This window comes from Harpegnathos saltator, unplaced genomic scaffold, assembly GCF_003227715.2.
Source record: "Harpegnathos saltator strain DR-91 unplaced genomic scaffold, Hsal_v8.6 scaffold12, whole genome shotgun sequence".
NCBI lineage: Eukaryota > Metazoa > Arthropoda > Insecta > Hymenoptera > Formicidae > Harpegnathos > Harpegnathos saltator.
In genome coordinates, this window is record NW_020229895.1 from 60,329 (window position 1) to 77,189 (window position 16,861).

A 16,861-nucleotide genomic window follows, 5' to 3' on the forward strand; every position below is an offset into this window, starting at 1 on the left:
TTTCCATCCATTTAATTCCATTGCTCCATTTTACATACAATTTCGAAGCACCGTGAATCAATATTAATTTATTTCGCTGACTTTAATAACCAACGATACTATGTATGGTTGTGCTCCGCGTAGATAGCAAAGCAATACAATTACACATTCGCACGCGCGCATGTGTGTGTGTGTGTGTATGGATGAGTGTATGCGCGCGTGCATCCACTCGAGTCAATTTCTTAATATTATTGTTTAAGCTGCAATTATGTCTTTGTTAATGTTATATAGTGGAACATTTAATTCGCGCGCATCTATTGTAGATTACGAAAAAGTTTGTCTACATACTTATATTACTACTTCTACTGCTGCTATCACACCACTACCACCATCACCAACACCAACATCAATACCATCACCAACATTACTATCATCAACACCAATACCACCACCAGCACCAACACTATCATTACCATCACCACCACCACCACCACTACCACTACCACCACCACCACCACCACCACTACTACTGCTGCTGCTGCTGCTGCTGCTGCTGCTGCTGCTGCTGCTGCTGCTCCTGTTACTACTACACTGCTACTACACTACTATTACTATTACTACTATTACACTACTAATGCTAATGCTAATGCTAATGATATTACTGCTACATTAGTATTATTACTGGTACTATTACTATATTACTAACACTACTACTACACTACTAATACTAATGCTAATACTACTGCTACTCTTACTGCTACTATTACCACTAAATTACCAAGATACGCTTTTGTAAATGTAAAAACACACACACACACCTTCTTCAAATAACGGTACGACGGAACATGTGCAAAGTATCATGTTCTGAGCGTCAAGTTCTCAGGTGAGGAGAGAGCGAATGTTTTAGGAGGACAGAGAGAGAGAGAGAGAGAGAGAGAGAGAGAGAGAGAGAGAGAGAGAGAGAGAGAGAGAGAGAGAGAGAGAGAGAGAGAGAGAGAGAGAGAGCGAGAGCGAGAGAGAAAGTAATATATTTACAGAAAACGCATTAACTACAAGGTTATATAGAATAATATGCAGAACCGGAAGCGAGAGAGAGAGAGAGAGAGAGAGAGAGAGAGAGAGAGAGAGAGAGAGAGAGAGAGAGAGAGAGAGAGGAAGAGAGGAAGAGAGTAACAGAGGACGAGAAATTGTTAACGGCAAGAATGTGCAAGAGTGTTGCTATGAGTGTACTTGTACAACAGTATGACTAGTAACAATCCCTGAGTAAAGAATTATAATGTACGGTTTCGCGCCAAGAGATAGATCTATTCTGACTTATCTAAATATAATATTTTTATGAAATGAAACCGAGTCGTTTTGTGCGTATGTGTATCGTGCGTGCGTATCATGTATGTGTATATATCATTTACCGATTTCCCTATTAAATCGATTATTCTCCCGTTGCGCGCTTCGTACGTTTAACGTGGATCAATATATCAAGGAGACACACACGGTCAATCAACTTTCTTCTCCAATATATATTACATTTTATTAATGGCAGACAGGTTTAACGCATGTTTTCATAACAATGTGTAACAGTTGTGTATCTGTTCCATATTGTTGCATTTTCAACAAATACAAACACGTTACTTTTCGTAATGTCATTCGCATCTCATTATAAAAACAAAAAAATCTATATGTATAAATTTAGCTTGGACATATCTCAAAGATCTTTCACAAGTCATACGTATCTTGTGGATCGTGAGGAGTAATCAAAGATGAAGAGAAGACATAAATCCATTTTGCTAGAGTCGAGAGAGAGAGAGAGAGAGAGAGAGAGAGAGAGAGAGAGAGAGAGAGAGGAAGGAAACAGATGCGAATGTTTTAAATAATTCAGAAAGAATGACAAAGAATAAAAATTATGAAAATTTTAATTTATTTCATGGATATTACCGAATATGTTTCAGAAATTCATCAATGACATTACAGACATTAACATGGTAATTGTAAACATTACACCATGGGATTGATGCGTGTCCGCTGCGGCTTCTTTTCCCAACTTCCATTTTTTCGATTTTTATAAATAAAATTGCCTAATGCGCTACTGGACGTAAAAATGAAAATAATGTAGCAGCTTTTTAAGGAAATAGTTTGCACATTCTCACAAGGAATATCCACATTCCTTGTCGTCTCTTCTCTTTTGTTACAGAATATGTACAATTACTTACAAAGAAATATATCACTGACAAACATTTTATTTAATGCACCGTTAGTCAACTGTAAATTTTTAAACTGAAGTTGGAAGAATTGTTTTACATTTTTTTAACTAAATTTCACGGCTTTCCAGCAGTGCGTACAGTCTTGATTCCAGTTTATCTGAAAAGCATACACAAGAATAGAACAACAGGATTTCTTTCCGTTTCATGATTGACAAAACAATGTGAATATTATTTCGTTATTTTGTTTGTCAAAGATGTCTGGTTGATATTAGACGCTACGCGTGGAAGGATGTCGCAGCGAGAATCTGATCGCCAATATGATCTAACATGTATGTGCAGCGACAAACATAATTGAGTATGTCAGTCACGAATTTACATGTATGCAAATTTCCAAACTTCGAGTCTACACATGATGTATGATACACAAATGGCATCAATGAATGAAATTATCAATAATTCATATAGTTATACCCGATGGATGACTTACAAAATTTGTCGATTTCTTGGATATCTAAATATTACTTAGAATTTCTCTTCTTCAAGACCATGCTTGAAAAACATAAGTACGGGCACAGACTCGCCGTCAATGTCACGGTACTCCATGAGGCCTACAATTCCCTCAATGTCTGACGATGTCCCAGTGAAAAATTGCAATTCTTTGAAACGTCCTAAGATATCCTTCATAACTTTGTTCATATTGGTTTTAAATACTTCCACCTCTTGGGGTGATTTCTCTTCGAGTCTCGCAACCAATCTGCAACGAAAAATTTATTAATAATAGAAAGATATATATTTTTACATATGTGTGTGTGTGTGTGTGTGTGTGTATGTAAAATAAAGAATTATAATCCTTAATTTTAGAATAATGCTTTGTCATACATTAAGGGATACCTACTTTTTCATGTAGTCCTTGAGGTACAGCGTATAAGACTTTTTATCCCCAAAGGCAAAACTCTCCTGAAGTCTATGATTCAAGATAACATCAACACCAGACTCTACCACCTCATCGGTACCTTCATTGGCTTCTTCAGTAGAAGGATTAAAGCCAGCTATATCAATTTCTCCTGATTTACGAGTGACTAACTAGAAAACAATCGGATATTAGACTATCGCGTATACGAAGTACTACTATTTAATGAAAGACGCACACTTGCATGGACTTACCTTACCGTATACTTCGTACAGTACATCGTCCACCAATTTGATTTTATAAGCATCAGAGAACATTTCATCTCCTAAAAATATGCGTACAAGAATGTGAGCAAGTAACTATTACGATTTCGCAGACGCAGGTGTATAATTTGGCGCGAAATGTATGCCAAATATTAAAATGCAGTAATAGAGAATCACACGGGTTAACAGATTAGTGGAGCAGTATACTCGAGAACATTCAAAGAGGTTAGGAATTTCGTGACTGGAAATTTCACGTTCAATAACACGAGAGATCCTTATGATTGAATATAATCGTGATGAGTCGCAATATAATATCGCAGCTGTACACTTTGATTGCGCATGAACAAGAATACAATACAAAATACATGAGTATTTCCAGTTCCAATCATCTTTGTTCGAGCATCGTGGATGTCAAGGTGCCGTCGTTGACTCGTATCGCAGACAGTCTAGACGTCATGAACGAAAAATATTCGGCTTATGGAATCATGCGAACCATTTTGTGTTTACTTACCGGTGAAAATATCTTTGTAAATCTTCATTTTAGAAGATGGAAAAAGATTCGCACGCAGCCCGAACTAAACAAGATACGAACACTCGAGAGTGCGTGGCGCAAAAGAGGTAACGTGCACCGAGCGTTGACCGATCAGAGATAGTATCGTTTGATGCGCCCTCTTTTCGCGCATGCGCAACTAATTTGTCACAGTACTTGGAAGTCTGTTCCGAAATTGGTTTCGGAAACTTTGGTTTTAGTTATAAGGTTGGTGTAGGTCCTAACTTGGACACGTTTCGTAATTGGTCGACTGATGTTGGCTGCGTTCCGATATTCACTGTCAGCACTTTTGAAAATTTATAGTATACATGACATAAACTATATGTATTTTCAGTACTGGCAGTGAATATCGGAACGCAGCCTATATCATCGCTTTTCAATTTTGGCCTCCGGTTCTCGTGGGCCTCGGGGCCCTCCTTACATTACCTCGTCGGTGCCCTCGCCGTGCATCGCCTGCACCGGCAACAATTGCTAGCTGTATTATCTTGAGAGTAGCCGGCTGAAGCAGCCGGTATTATCATCGCTCTTCAATTACCCCTGTGGGCCCTTTGGTATTCCCTTGGCTGATACGAAAATTTACCTAGGGCTGTCAGTCTTTATATTATCTCGTCGGTGATTCAACCAATCAGTCCGTGAATGTCGGACCACCACCCTTCGGGGTCATGCACTGAGTCGGAGTTAGCAGTCTAGTTGTACTATAGAAGTCTGTGGCTAAATCCCAATGGACCAATGGTCTCTATCAGTATATCTCTCTCTCTCGTTGGTGGTAGGTGATACATATCTGTAATTTCCTATATTTTTTCTTTTAAACACCATGTTTCTCTAGGCAATAATTTTAGCGCCTTACATTATTTCCGAGGTCGATATATAGCCGGATTTTGTAATTAGGTCCTTCAATGCCAGGATGACCACTGGCAAAGACGACGATGCTTTTTGGTACAGCAGCGAGACACGGTCGTTCTGTTTTGAAAATAATGAGGTTATAATTAAAACAATAAAAATATTTCAAATTGACTTTTTTTTCTCGTTTATCAGAACCTGTGTGTGTGTGTGTGTGTGTGTGTGTGGAGTTTTTAAATTATATGATAATTTTGAACATACAATGTGTGCCATTTACTGTAGATAATATGTACATATATATGATACACACATACCACACACGCATATATACATATTTATATTTATATATTTAACGATTATATATACAGGTGGATCAGTTATTTGGAATATCAAAAAATGACACAGAGAAATTGTGGGCTGGCATTCCCAGGACAACTATTTCAGAAAGTAATGTCAAATCCAGTGATGATTTCCAAACTACAAAGCCTCTTCTTTCAGTTATATCCGAGAAGACTCTTTCACGTGGTAAATGAAAGATGCAACATAAGTTTGGCCTCCAAAATGTTTTGAGCATTTTTAAATTCACTTAACGTCGATAAGGATGTTTAATATGAAACATTTGAATGTTTGTTTAAATATCAGTTGTTGTTTCTTATATAGTACCCATAGAATATAATTTTCCTGTAATTTCCTAATTAAGGCTGTACAATATAATAACATTCAATTTCATTTTGTAGTTTTAGCTTTGAATGAGGACAAATTGCAGAATTTATATCCAGAAACATCTGTTGCCCAGACAGATATCACACTGAGGAGAATTTTGCTCGGTCAACCGTATTCATTGGAACAGTATAGTTCACTCGCCAGTAAAACTGCCCTGCTAGATGCTGCCATTTCAAGTGGAGATGGAAATGCCATTTTAGTAGTATGAACTCTTTCCTCAATAAAGTAATATGAAACCTTGCAATATAATATCAGCTATATGCCTTGCTGTTCTAGCTTACCATGTTCTATCAATAACCTGTTTTATGTCGCAGATAGTTTTATTCCTCACAAGGACCTTGAAACGCTCACTGGTCCAGAGATTACTAGCGGACAGACCAGATGCTGTAAATGTATATATACATTACCTCTTTATAAGACTGCAAACAAACGAGATAACTGACATTTTGACGTACGTAATTTTTCTAAAATGCCACACTGGTGACTCGTCTCACTGTTTCTTTCTCTTATGTTTGATATTTTACAGTATGCTTGGGCATTCCTCAACTGCTGCAGTAAGTGTTACTCTGTGAATCCTATGCAATATATTAGCAGATGTATGAAATAAATCGCTAGCTTTACCAATCTTTTGTGGTTTATTATAGATGAAGAATCTTCATATTATTATAAGAAACATAAAAGAGCCAAATACACTGCTGCAAAAACTACACAACTGCTATAAGGCACATTTTGCTATATTACCTGACTGTAAAGAGGCTACGTTTCTCCATTCTTACATTAAACTATTGGGTATGTTTGTAATATTTTATTCTAATGCATATAATGATAAAGTATTGTTTGTGATTCTTAAATGTAATTGCAAATTATTTATATCCTCAGAATGGCAAATGACGATTAAGCAGAAGAAAGATAATGAGGGACTTGCATTAAACTCTTCGGTTCTAGAATCTCTGCAGTATGCGTGTAAATATCACTGCAGTACTCCAGAAAATTTCGTCGTGATATCACCTACGACTGTCTCTCGTGATCATGACGTTTCTCCTAGACTGTATCAAAAGATCTCCTTGCAAGTTAAAGCTACATCTGCCTCGTGGGATGATATCGATCGTCTGCTTCTAACCAAGGTAATCAATCACACACATTCTCCTTTATCCCGTCAGTCAGAAAAGGAAAAATTATTCGGATATCGAAATTTCATTTTATACCGAGTCAATTATATTTTAGGGAATGCTGGGAAATACAAAACTGCAAACGTGTTTACATATAGAGGATGTTTTGAAAGTATTGCACAAGCACAATGCGCCGTATGCTGTTCTCGAAAAGTATTTAAAATTCGTCGATAATTTGGAGAAACGACTAGAATTGGCAAAGAAATTGTCTTGTCATACGATAGTCATTGATGTATGTACGAGAATATAAAATAATAAGAAATCACAAATGAAGAGAGACAGAGAGAGAGAGAGAGAGAGAGAGAGAGAGAATTATGGTAGTAGAAAAAAATTATGCATTTGTAAATTTTACAGATATTCGTACAACAAGGAGATCGTGCGGTACTCATAGATTATAAAGCAAAATTGCAATCCCAGTCGGAGGAGTATTTTTACGCTGAGAGCGCTTTACGTTTGCCTCATGTCAAGTGGAAAAGTTAAGTTTTTCTTGTATATGTGTATATAGGAGGGATAGGATAGGCTGTCGCAAATAATATAAATTATGTAATTATGTTGTCTTAAAATATAGTAAAATATAATACATTTGAATACAATACACTGGCAGATATAAAACTGAAAAGATTCCTACATCGTTATCGATTTAGATTTTCATTGTATTTTCTAGAGAAAACTGAATTATCCCGAGATCGAGAACCATATCGAGTACAATTTCGCACGGAGCATCTGCTCCGCATAGTAGTACGAAAACATATGTAGCGCAGTCGTCGTCGTCGTCGTCGTCGTCGTACGATGTGAACTCGGCTTGAAACAGCGCAAGCGTAGCGCTCGATAATCACGTTTTTATTTCTGGTTATTGTTGTCTAGCGATCTCGACAGGTCTCTCTCGAATCGTCGCATCGCTTTACGCGACGGCACCGGTGAGAAATTTTCCCTCACGTTGCCTCACACACCACACACACACACACACACACACACGTGTCTCGCGTGTCTTCTTCAAACTCGCTTTTCGAACTCGAAACAGCCTATCAGCCGGCAACGATCTGACCCATCGGGAAGATCGGATATACCGTCCGCGGCCGCGGCGGTGCGTGTGGACTGTGGAGCGGCGTGCGCGACACCACGCGCCGACCAATCGCATCTGGACGGAACCGTTAGAAGTTTCCGTTGTGTGCGCGTTTGAACGATCTAGTGCACATTTGTCATCTGGGTGCGTGAACCACTCCCGTTCGTTCCCCGTTACCGCGTTTTCACGAACCTCGGTAAGTATACGGATACGCGATTATGTGTACGGTTATGTGCGGCCACGTTCTCGTCAAGTACGTACGGTTAAGTAAGGGCGAGCGAGACGGGTCGATCGACGAGAGAGAGCGATCAGACGTACTCCGAAATCACGACGACGTACCGATAAAGAATGCCGAATATGTCGACTGCGAGTTTCGCGAATGCAAAAGAAACAAAAAGAAACGGACAGAATATTCCGATCTTTCGGCAGCTCGTCGAGCTTTGACTGCTCGTTCGTCTTATCGCTCGTTGATCGCTCACCGAATCGCCGATGCTTCAGCATGTTTATGCCTTTTTTTCTTGTCTCCCGTTTTCTTCTTTCTCTTTTCTCCGATCTGAGTTACACTTTCTGCACTTTCTTGCGTACTTTTTTCTTTTTCTTCTCCCTTCTCTCATTTTCTCGCGAATGATCTTGAGCGTATGCTCGTTTCGTTTCAAGTGCAGAAGGTGCGATATGGCAGTACAAACGGCATGAAACGGCATATCAAGTCTGAATTGTTGTCGAAAATCTTGCGTGGCTGTTTTATTTATACGCGCAATTTGTGCAGACAGGAACTTTCGGAATCACTTTCCACACTGTTTGTAAGCTAACAACAATTACGATCAATCGTGGGGAAAGAAAGCTATGCTTGTTGTTATTACATTTTGAAAGCTTCTGTGATAGAATGTCATTGATGCGTAAAATTGAAACGCTGCACCAACGCTGTGGTAGATTACTCTGCGCGACAATCTTATTACGTATCACAAGTATTGAGACACGGTGTACGTGTCTGTATTTATGTACATTTATGTACACTTAACATTTTCGAACTTCCAGTTAAAACAAACGGAGCAACATGGCTGTTAACGTGTACGCCACAAACATGACATCTGACAACCTTAGTCGCCACGACATGCTGGCTTGGGTAAACGACTGTCTCCAGTCGTCGTTCACCAAAATTGAGGAGCTGTGTACTGGAGCAGTCTACTGCCAGTTCATGGACATGTTGTTCCCTGGCAGTGTACCTCTGAAAAGGGTCAAATTCAAGACCAACTTGGAACATGAATACATACAGAATTTCAAAATCCTTCAAGGTGGCTTCAAAAAGATGAATGTGGACAAGGTAAGCGCAAGACTTGACTGTTTCCCCCGTATACAGACCGGTAAACCAGAGCGGAGAGAGCAGAGGCAAACGAGCTGAGACTTGTTTGCCAATCAGACAGAACGACGAATATATATGATAGATGCAAAAGTGCTACGCTGCAGAGACAAATGATTAATTGTAACAATTGAATATTTCAAACTTTGTTTTGTATTTTGCTCTATACATATGATGATACAATTTGCATGTACATGTGTACATATATATACATACATACATACATACATACATACTTGTGTGTGTGTGTGTGTGTGTGTGTGTGTGTGTGTGTGTGATATGTATCTTTCGTTGTATCTGTGAATAATTGCTGTGATTTCGTGATCGGTAACAGCAATGTAACTTACAAAGATTAAGGAAAAATGTACGCTCTCAAGGGACGCAGTGCACATCTCACACGAATTGACATTACGATAAACACGGACAATTTTTATTCATTAAATAGCACACAAAGGTTGTTTTAGACGAGTAGCTAGAGGTAAGATGTCGTGTGATATGCGCGCGCTATGTAAAGAGCGCGTATTACCCATTAAACATTAAAAATAACATTGTCCCGTGCGATGTGCGATAGTATAGTTGCGTGAACAACCAATGTGGACGATATTGTAATGACACAGCCGTGAAAATGGTTCAGGTAATACCAGTGGACAAGCTGATAAAAGGGCGCTTTCAAGACAACTTTGAGTTTCTGCAGTGGTTCAAAAAGTTTTTCGATGCTAATTACGACGGTCGTGAGTACGAGGCTTACGAAGCGCGTAACTGCATACCGCTGGGTTCCATCATCGACGGAACGCATAATCTGTCGAATCCGCAGTTGGTGCCGTTGCCACCGCAATTAAAGCAGCCGCAAATGCAACAAAAACACATACAGCAACGTAACAGTGTCCCGCGACAGCAGCAGGGTATATCTGCTTGCAGTCTCGATTTTACGCGGCCGCTTCTTGCATGCTGTTATTCGTGCAAATCTGCACGAATTGGAAGGAAAAGATCCGATTTGTTTGTTTACGACTGCCGTAACTGAAAACCAGAAAAGAAAAAAGAAAAAGAAAAACTGCGTATCGGTCCTTTCCCTTCCAATAATGTCATCACATTATACCATCGGTAGCAAACAATTTTATGTAATCTTCGGTTTATGCACATTCAAATGTGAAGCTCTTTTCGCAGCGTACACGCAAACACATACTTCGTATGCACTCTTTTAATTCCACGCGTCATAAACATGCCGAAATGCAAGATAGATGTAGAAATAGACGCACAAACATCTGTGGCACGATTTTTAAAATAGACACATAAATGTATAGAATAGGATCTTGAATGTTTATGCCCTGTATTTGTGTCCTATTTTATTATAAGCCGAGAGAGAGAAAAGCTTTTTCGCAACTGTTTATTCTTTTAACAGCCTATATATGGGCTTGTGCAAGCAAGGTGAGATGTATCGCGGATTAGGAAACGGGATGAGGAATTGGACTTGTTCGCCCTTTTACCTAATACTCGTTTCGATTAGCACTATCTCGTCGTTATCTTCAATTGAGAAAAATCTAATATCTTTAAATTTTCATAATGTGCTGCGCACGCACACATCACATATATGTGTGTGTGTGTGTGTGTGTGTGTATTATATATATATATATATATATATATATATATACAAATTATATAAATACGATATATATATATATATATATATCGTCCCTTCAACGCGACTATACATATTTGTTTTATTTTACATATTTGTTTTGCGCACATACATACGCACCCACACCTTCCGCTCCTCATTTGCAGATTGTACCAATTGATAGGCTGGTGAAAGGCAGGTTCCAAGACAACTTTGAGTTTTTACAATGGTTCAAGAAGTTCTTTGACGCAAACTACTCGGGAGCAGAGCCGTACGATGCGCTTGCAATGCGAGGAGGGGAGCCTATGGGTAGTGGTGGAAGTAATGCACCCCGTGGTTCTAACGTGAAACGTACTTCTCCACGTGAAACAGTAACTTCGACTAAATCCGCTGCCCCTCGTACTGGTACATCACATTTCATGACTTTCCTCTCTGATAGAAAGAAATTTGATAGGCTAACCATTAAACTGAATAGGATCTGACAGAACAGATGGTTTTCTTTTTTTTTCCTTTTTTTTTTCCCCCCCCCCCCAAGTGTAACCACAAACTTATATATTAACACGAATTTTTACTAATCAATCATTGATAATACACGTATTTGTTTGTTTTGCGCGACGTGCACCGCGAAAATCTAATCTGACGAAATCTTCCTATTTATCAGGCCAGTCAATTTATTAATCAGACTGAACGTCGAGTCGATGGTATTTATATAATTTTTTTTGCTGTCATATCGCTTTGGAAACCTTTGTGATACGTTGAAATTGAATTTACGGGAATGTTTCCCATTGCTGATTGATATCTCGACAAACGTTCCGGTTATTGTGTCATGTCATTCGAACCGATATGCCCTAATAATTCGAAATGAAATTTGCCTGTAGGTGAGGGACATCCATCTTCGATGCGCGCAGATAGTGCAAACACATTAGGTGAAATATGACATCTCTCTCTCTCTCTCTCTTTCTCTCTCTCACATTTTTTTTTTTTTTTTATTCATTATAATTCTCGTCACTTGTGCTTTTTGCTTCTTTGAATTCTGAATATGTTTCAACGCATTGGCTTGACAACAGTACAGAAGACAAATTATATGGTTCCAGCAATTTGTTAGTAGCCGAATACTCTATCAAAGTGTGATATTTCTATTTTGTTCTATGTTTTGTTTACTCTGACACGCGAAAAAACATACCGAAACTGGGCGGGCAAGTAAACCGGAAAATGAGAGATATCTTCATGTTATAAAGATATAGTTGCGATATTATTCCCTTGTAAATCTCGCATATAATTACAGTAGCCTTCCACTGGTCTATGTTACTCAGTCTATCTATTTCTAGTTACCTATTACTATCAAACACTCTACATATACACACATACACACGCGTGTTACTGTAGAAATAAATAAATGCGAATTATCGTTTCATCTTTTGGGAGCACTTGCCTAGAGTAGTTTTCTATCGTTATATACCGATGAACCGATCTTTGCCTTCTTTCTATTTCTCTGTCTCTCTCTTTTCTTTCCTTTGTACATGTTTCTTTCCTTGTAAGACTGATCTACTATATACCACGATTGTCACAAATACGCACAATGTTGTGCATGTTTTTGAGCTAGATTTTTGCATGCATCGTTTTGCTTTCCATAATGTAGCTGCTCTTTTATATCTATACTACATTTAAATAGCTTCGTCAATTTTCGCGATATAAATAAATCGTTCTAATACCATTTTATAAAACTCTACAAATAATCAACATTACATTTTGTAAAGTTTAATGTTAACATATAATTTTCTTGATCTAGTAAATAAGCCTCAACCGTACCGTGCGTCACCCAAGAGCACCGTGGTCGGCAATCGTGGTGACACTGGAAAAATCGAGGAACTTAGCGCACAAGTACGACAGGATCGTTCCGATCGACGATTCTTTATAGATACAAATATTTGCAATTACGTATATTTCTCATCACGTGTCCTTTAACAAAAGTTTTGTACGAAATATTTCAGTTGGTCGAGTTGAAAATGTCGGTCGAAGGTTTGGAGAAAGAGAGGGACTTCTATTTCGGGAAATTACGCGACATAGAAGTGATGTGCCAAGACTGCGACAACGGCGATCCTCCACCTATTATACAGAAAATTTTAGAAGTCCTTTATGCAACAGAGGTAAAATTTACATTATTTCTCTGCTTCGTCTGTAAACAGGAGAAGTATAATGCATACGATATAGGAACAAAAAAAAAAGGAAAAAAAATCATTCGTTTACATATGGATGGGTTCAAAGAATAAAATAGTATACGTATATTGCTTATGCAGACACATACACACACACACACACACACAAACGCGCGCGCGCGCGCACACACACACACACACACACACACACACACACACACACACACACACACACACACACACACGCACGCACGCACGTATATTAGAGAGATAATTTTTATCGCTTCATCCTGTACATTCGCTTTGTTGCGGTGTTACCGAGTTTGTTGAATTTTATATAAAACATGAGAGCTAAAATTATTGACGTTTATTGACGTTAAAAGACGTTTAACATATTCCAACTACTTTCGATATTTTTAGCGATCTCGCTATGCATTGTTCTATATGTATATTTTTTTCTCTATGTGTAAACGGAGTTGTACACAAACACACGCGCGCGTGCTGTTTTGATAATGAATATCGGCCGATATCTAAGTATACAAGACTACGTGATACAATGATTATTCCAGGAATTAAGAGATGACGAGAAAGCTGCAAATGAAACTTATTAGCGTCTTTTTTTTACATTTTCATAACAGGCTCGTTCTTGATGATAAGGTAATGCTACTTTAGCTAAACATTTTTGGGCGTTTTTGATTGGTCGTATTTTGATAATTAACATGCAACCTTGGAAGTGTGTGAAGTGAAATCGGTACGGTATGACGTTGAAAATGCATTTGCGCTTGATTTTGTTCTGTCCGGTTCTGTCTTGTTTAATCTTTCGACTTGGAGCTTCCTTTAGTGTGTCGCTATATTCTCAATTAATCGCACGATCGTACACCACATACGTATCATAGATATCAGTAGTGTTCTTTTCTTTTTTCTTTCTTTTTACAGCCCTCATGTTTTTATACATTTTATGTGTATATTTACACATATACGCAAAGATTCTTAGGAGGAATATGATACATCATAGTTATTACTTGAGATATTGTGCAAATTTTTTTTCCTTTTTACTTCTTAACAACTTAACACAATATCTATACAAGATCCAGCTTTCGTATTTCGAATTGTTATGTTTGTCGTACACGTTCGTCTTCTTCGTTGAATTAACATTGGTACACGGTACACATATTTTTGTTACTTGTCGACGAAAAGTTATAACGTAACGTGAAATGCAGAAAAATTATGCACATCTGAATGTAAATATGTATTTGCCAGACCCACGCGTGTTAGACTTTTATCCTCCTTCGACTGTCGAAGGCGAGATACATTATTTATAATTCGCGACTGTATAAGCGAAAGAATATTTTTTGAATGAATAAATTATCCGACATCTGATTTTGTCTCTTTAGGATGGTTTCGCACCGCCCGAGGAATTGGAAGGCGACGGACTCGCGCCCGACGACGAGGAGGAATATTAACCTTTTTTATTTACGGATGTACTCGCGAGAACAGCAGCAAATTATCCAAGTGCGTTTCAGTTTACCATGTCTGTGAGCCAGTACCAGTACCCCTTGCATAATTATTAAGCTACTTTACATAGCAGACATACATCAGCAGGTAGCAAACTGTGCGTCCGTCTTGTTGATGAAATTCTCACCGAAATCATTAAGAATCGCGCACGGCATTAGGATAGGAATAACTCGTGTAGTGCACTTGAATAACTTGTTCTTTATGGCCGTTGACGAAGGGGAGAAGCGAGAAAGATAGAGAGACGAGAGACGAGAGAGAGAGAGAGAGGGAGAGAAAAGGGAAGGGAGAAAAGAGAGGAAAGAAAAGAAAGAAATTGATTAGTAATCTTTTACAAGATATTACAATTCCTTATTACGTCACAAGCGATAGAGTTCCGAAGAATCAACGACTCTCGAATCGTCGCAAAGATCCGTGGGTACCGATATCTTGCAAAGTTATCCGCATCCATCCGCTATATTGTTACGCAACGGCGATTTACGTTACATGTACACATCTTTTTTAATGCGTGTTTTGTTTGTAAATGTATTAAGTTTGTCGAGTCAACTCGAAATTCCCGTCAATCCTTATTGCCTTGAAAGAGCTATATTATTCGTAGCTTCTATCCGAAATGTTATACCCGCTGAGACAGAGCTGTTCGATTTGTTCAAGTCGTTTTCTACGCGCAATGTAAATGGCTGGCGCATTCGGTGGTTCTCGCGCGGAGTAGTAGATTCTCCTGTCGGAGCGAAACAATGCATCCCCCTATCATCATGTTAGTGATTAAAATTTAATTCCGCTTATTGATATTCTAATACGTGTCTCATCGCGGAAAAGAGAAAATAGAAAAAGAAGAAAGGAAAAAAAAAACAGACAAAAAAAGAAGGAAAGAGAAGAAAGATATGCTACTGTATAATACATCCGTAGAACAACGTACGAACAACATCCGAGCATACTCTAATTTTGGTAAATTAGACAGTGTGCGCTTCATGAAAGCATATTGTGAGACAAAACGGTACGCTTATGCATCGATCACTGAATTGTAAGATTGTGAAAGACTAATTAAAGTTAGAACTCGATATATCGAATGATCCGTCTATATTAACGTTTATCCCGTACAAATCGATTCCAGGAAAGAAACCATCACGTTCTCTCTCGCGAATAAGAATGGCCTTAAATCGACGAGATTTGAATTTGAATTTGAGATTTCGGAGAAAGATACGGAGAGAAAGAGAGAATCGAGCGCGAAGCTCTTCTTCGAGATATTTATCTCGAAAGAAGCAACGAGACAAATGCGCGACTATATTGCTGAAATCACTTTTGCAAAAGGGAATGAAGGAAGGAGGGAAACTGTAAAATTGTATGTTTTTGGAGAGCAGGGACACACACACACGAATGAAAGACAACGAAAACGAAAGAGAGTTTACGCGACACGTAGACGCGCTCTTACGAGCGCTCTCACATGTCTCCACATTAACGTTTTCACGCGTGTGCTTTACTCGTTACGAGATGAGGTCAATCACAAACTGATCGTAGGCGATCGTGAGAATACCGAGCGAAAAGAGTGTGGTGATCGTTTGTCTAGAATATAATTTGCACTGCGTACGCGACTCTCGCGACTCAAATTGCCGGCTTTCGTGGGATACACCTTGGATATGATACACTTGCGCTCCGTTTGTCGCTCTATATGTGCGCGCATAAATGTGCTTCGAAATTTGAACTTTTAATGCCGATGTAATAAACGTTCAATAAAATCCATCTGAATGCAAATCGTTTTCATAAAGAGCCTTGCGCGGCGACCACGAGTGTCGATAGTGTCTCTCTGATTCAGATCTGATCGCTCAGTCGGCGTCATTAATTGTTTCCGACCCTCTCGACTGAGCGCCTGCAATCAAGGAGCACCTGCTGCTCAATGAGATTCGACAGAAATGTATCTCGAGATTCACGCGATGAGAGACGCGCGCGGCCGCCAAGTATTGTCTCTCGACGTGCCGTAAGTGATGCGCGTACAATAAAGTAGGAACGGAGACGGTCGTGAACGTCGACCTGCTCGTCATTAACCAAGGCGAGAGATATGCTCCGGCCAAAGGTCCGCGATGCGCGCTCGTAAGCGCGCATTCTTCTCTGCCTCTCGGCTCCCGGCATTTTCACAGTCGCCGAGGGAGCCGCGGTTCCGTGCTGCACGCGCGTCCGACTTTTTCAGCCTCATCGATAAGGAACGCCCGCGCGCGCGCGCGCGGCATCCCGCGACGTCGCGCCGCTTCGTCGGCACGAAGACGAAGACGAAGAGCGCTGCTTCCAGGATCGCCCTGCGATAGTCGACGCCGAGGATCATCGCTGGGTAGAATCGCATCGTTGTCGCGATTCTAGTCTACCGCGTCTTCGACGGGGTCACGAGACGGGGGAGAGAGTTCATCGAGAGAAGGTACATCAGGTATAAAGTATCTCACTCGGACACACGCAAGTTCCACGCAAGGGAGAGAACAATCTCTCGATTCAGTATTTTAGCATTTGTTTTTTTTTTTTTTTTTTCTAACGAGCGAAATT

General features: G+C 39.4%; 3 protein-coding genes across 11 annotated transcripts; 2 read left to right on the plus strand and 1 right to left on the minus strand.

The window, feature by feature from the left end:
• Positions 1–1,873: 1,873 nt before the first annotated feature.
• On the minus strand, positions 1,874–4,012 carry Tctp (translationally controlled tumor protein). 2 transcript variants are annotated; one of them, XM_025304833.1, is made up of 6 exons: positions 3,862–3,987; positions 3,716–3,796; positions 3,342–3,412; positions 3,073–3,260; positions 2,665–2,931; positions 1,874–2,334 (listed from the first exon to the last, which is right to left on the minus strand). In XM_025304833.1, the coding sequence occupies exons 3-5, from the start codon at positions 3,402–3,404 to the stop codon at positions 2,700–2,702; spliced, it is 483 nt and encodes a 160-aa protein (XP_025160618.1). In that variant the 5' UTR covers positions 3,405–3,412; positions 3,716–3,796; positions 3,862–3,987; the 3' UTR covers positions 1,874–2,334; positions 2,665–2,699. The 2 variants fall into 2 exon arrangements, with proteins under 2 accessions (XP_025160618.1, XP_011150938.1); XM_011152636.3 differs by lacking the exon at positions 3,716–3,796 and having other exon boundaries at positions 3,862–4,012.
• A 519-nt stretch (positions 4,013–4,531) lies between these two features.
• Positions 4,532–7,895, plus strand: LOC105190119 (spermatogenesis-defective protein 39 homolog). 3 transcript variants are annotated; one of them, XM_025304846.1, is made up of 11 exons: positions 4,532–4,666; positions 4,789–4,879; positions 5,109–5,265; positions 5,478–5,665; positions 5,778–5,914; positions 5,990–6,017; positions 6,108–6,252; positions 6,343–6,587; positions 6,688–6,864; positions 6,987–7,549; positions 7,654–7,895. In XM_025304846.1, exons 2-10 carry the CDS (start codon positions 4,805–4,807, stop codon positions 7,110–7,112), a joined length of 1,278 nt encoding a protein of 425 aa, XP_025160631.1. In that variant the 5' UTR covers positions 4,532–4,666; positions 4,789–4,804; the 3' UTR covers positions 7,113–7,549; positions 7,654–7,895. The 3 variants fall into 3 exon arrangements, with proteins under 3 accessions (XP_025160631.1, XP_025160625.1, XP_025160628.1); XM_025304840.1 differs by having other exon boundaries at positions 4,540–4,683; XM_025304843.1 differs by lacking the exon at positions 4,532–4,666 and having other exon boundaries at positions 4,690–4,879.
• Eb1 (microtubule-associated protein RP/EB family member 1) lies at positions 7,693–16,084 on the plus strand. Of its 6 annotated transcripts, none has more exons than XM_011152638.3 (7): positions 7,693–7,891; positions 8,731–9,016; positions 10,835–11,072; positions 11,546–11,593; positions 12,457–12,548; positions 12,659–12,814; positions 14,218–16,084. In XM_011152638.3, exons 2-7 carry the CDS (start codon positions 8,750–8,752, stop codon positions 14,284–14,286), a joined length of 870 nt encoding a protein of 289 aa, XP_011150940.1. In that variant the 5' UTR covers positions 7,693–7,891; positions 8,731–8,749; the 3' UTR covers positions 14,287–16,084. The 6 variants fall into 6 exon arrangements, with proteins under 6 accessions (XP_011150940.1, XP_019700178.1, XP_011150939.1 ...); XM_019844619.2 differs by having other exon boundaries at positions 7,889–7,948; XM_011152637.3 differs by lacking the exon at positions 7,693–7,891 and adding an exon at positions 8,306–8,495.
• The last annotated feature ends 777 nt before the right edge of the window (positions 16,085–16,861 follow it).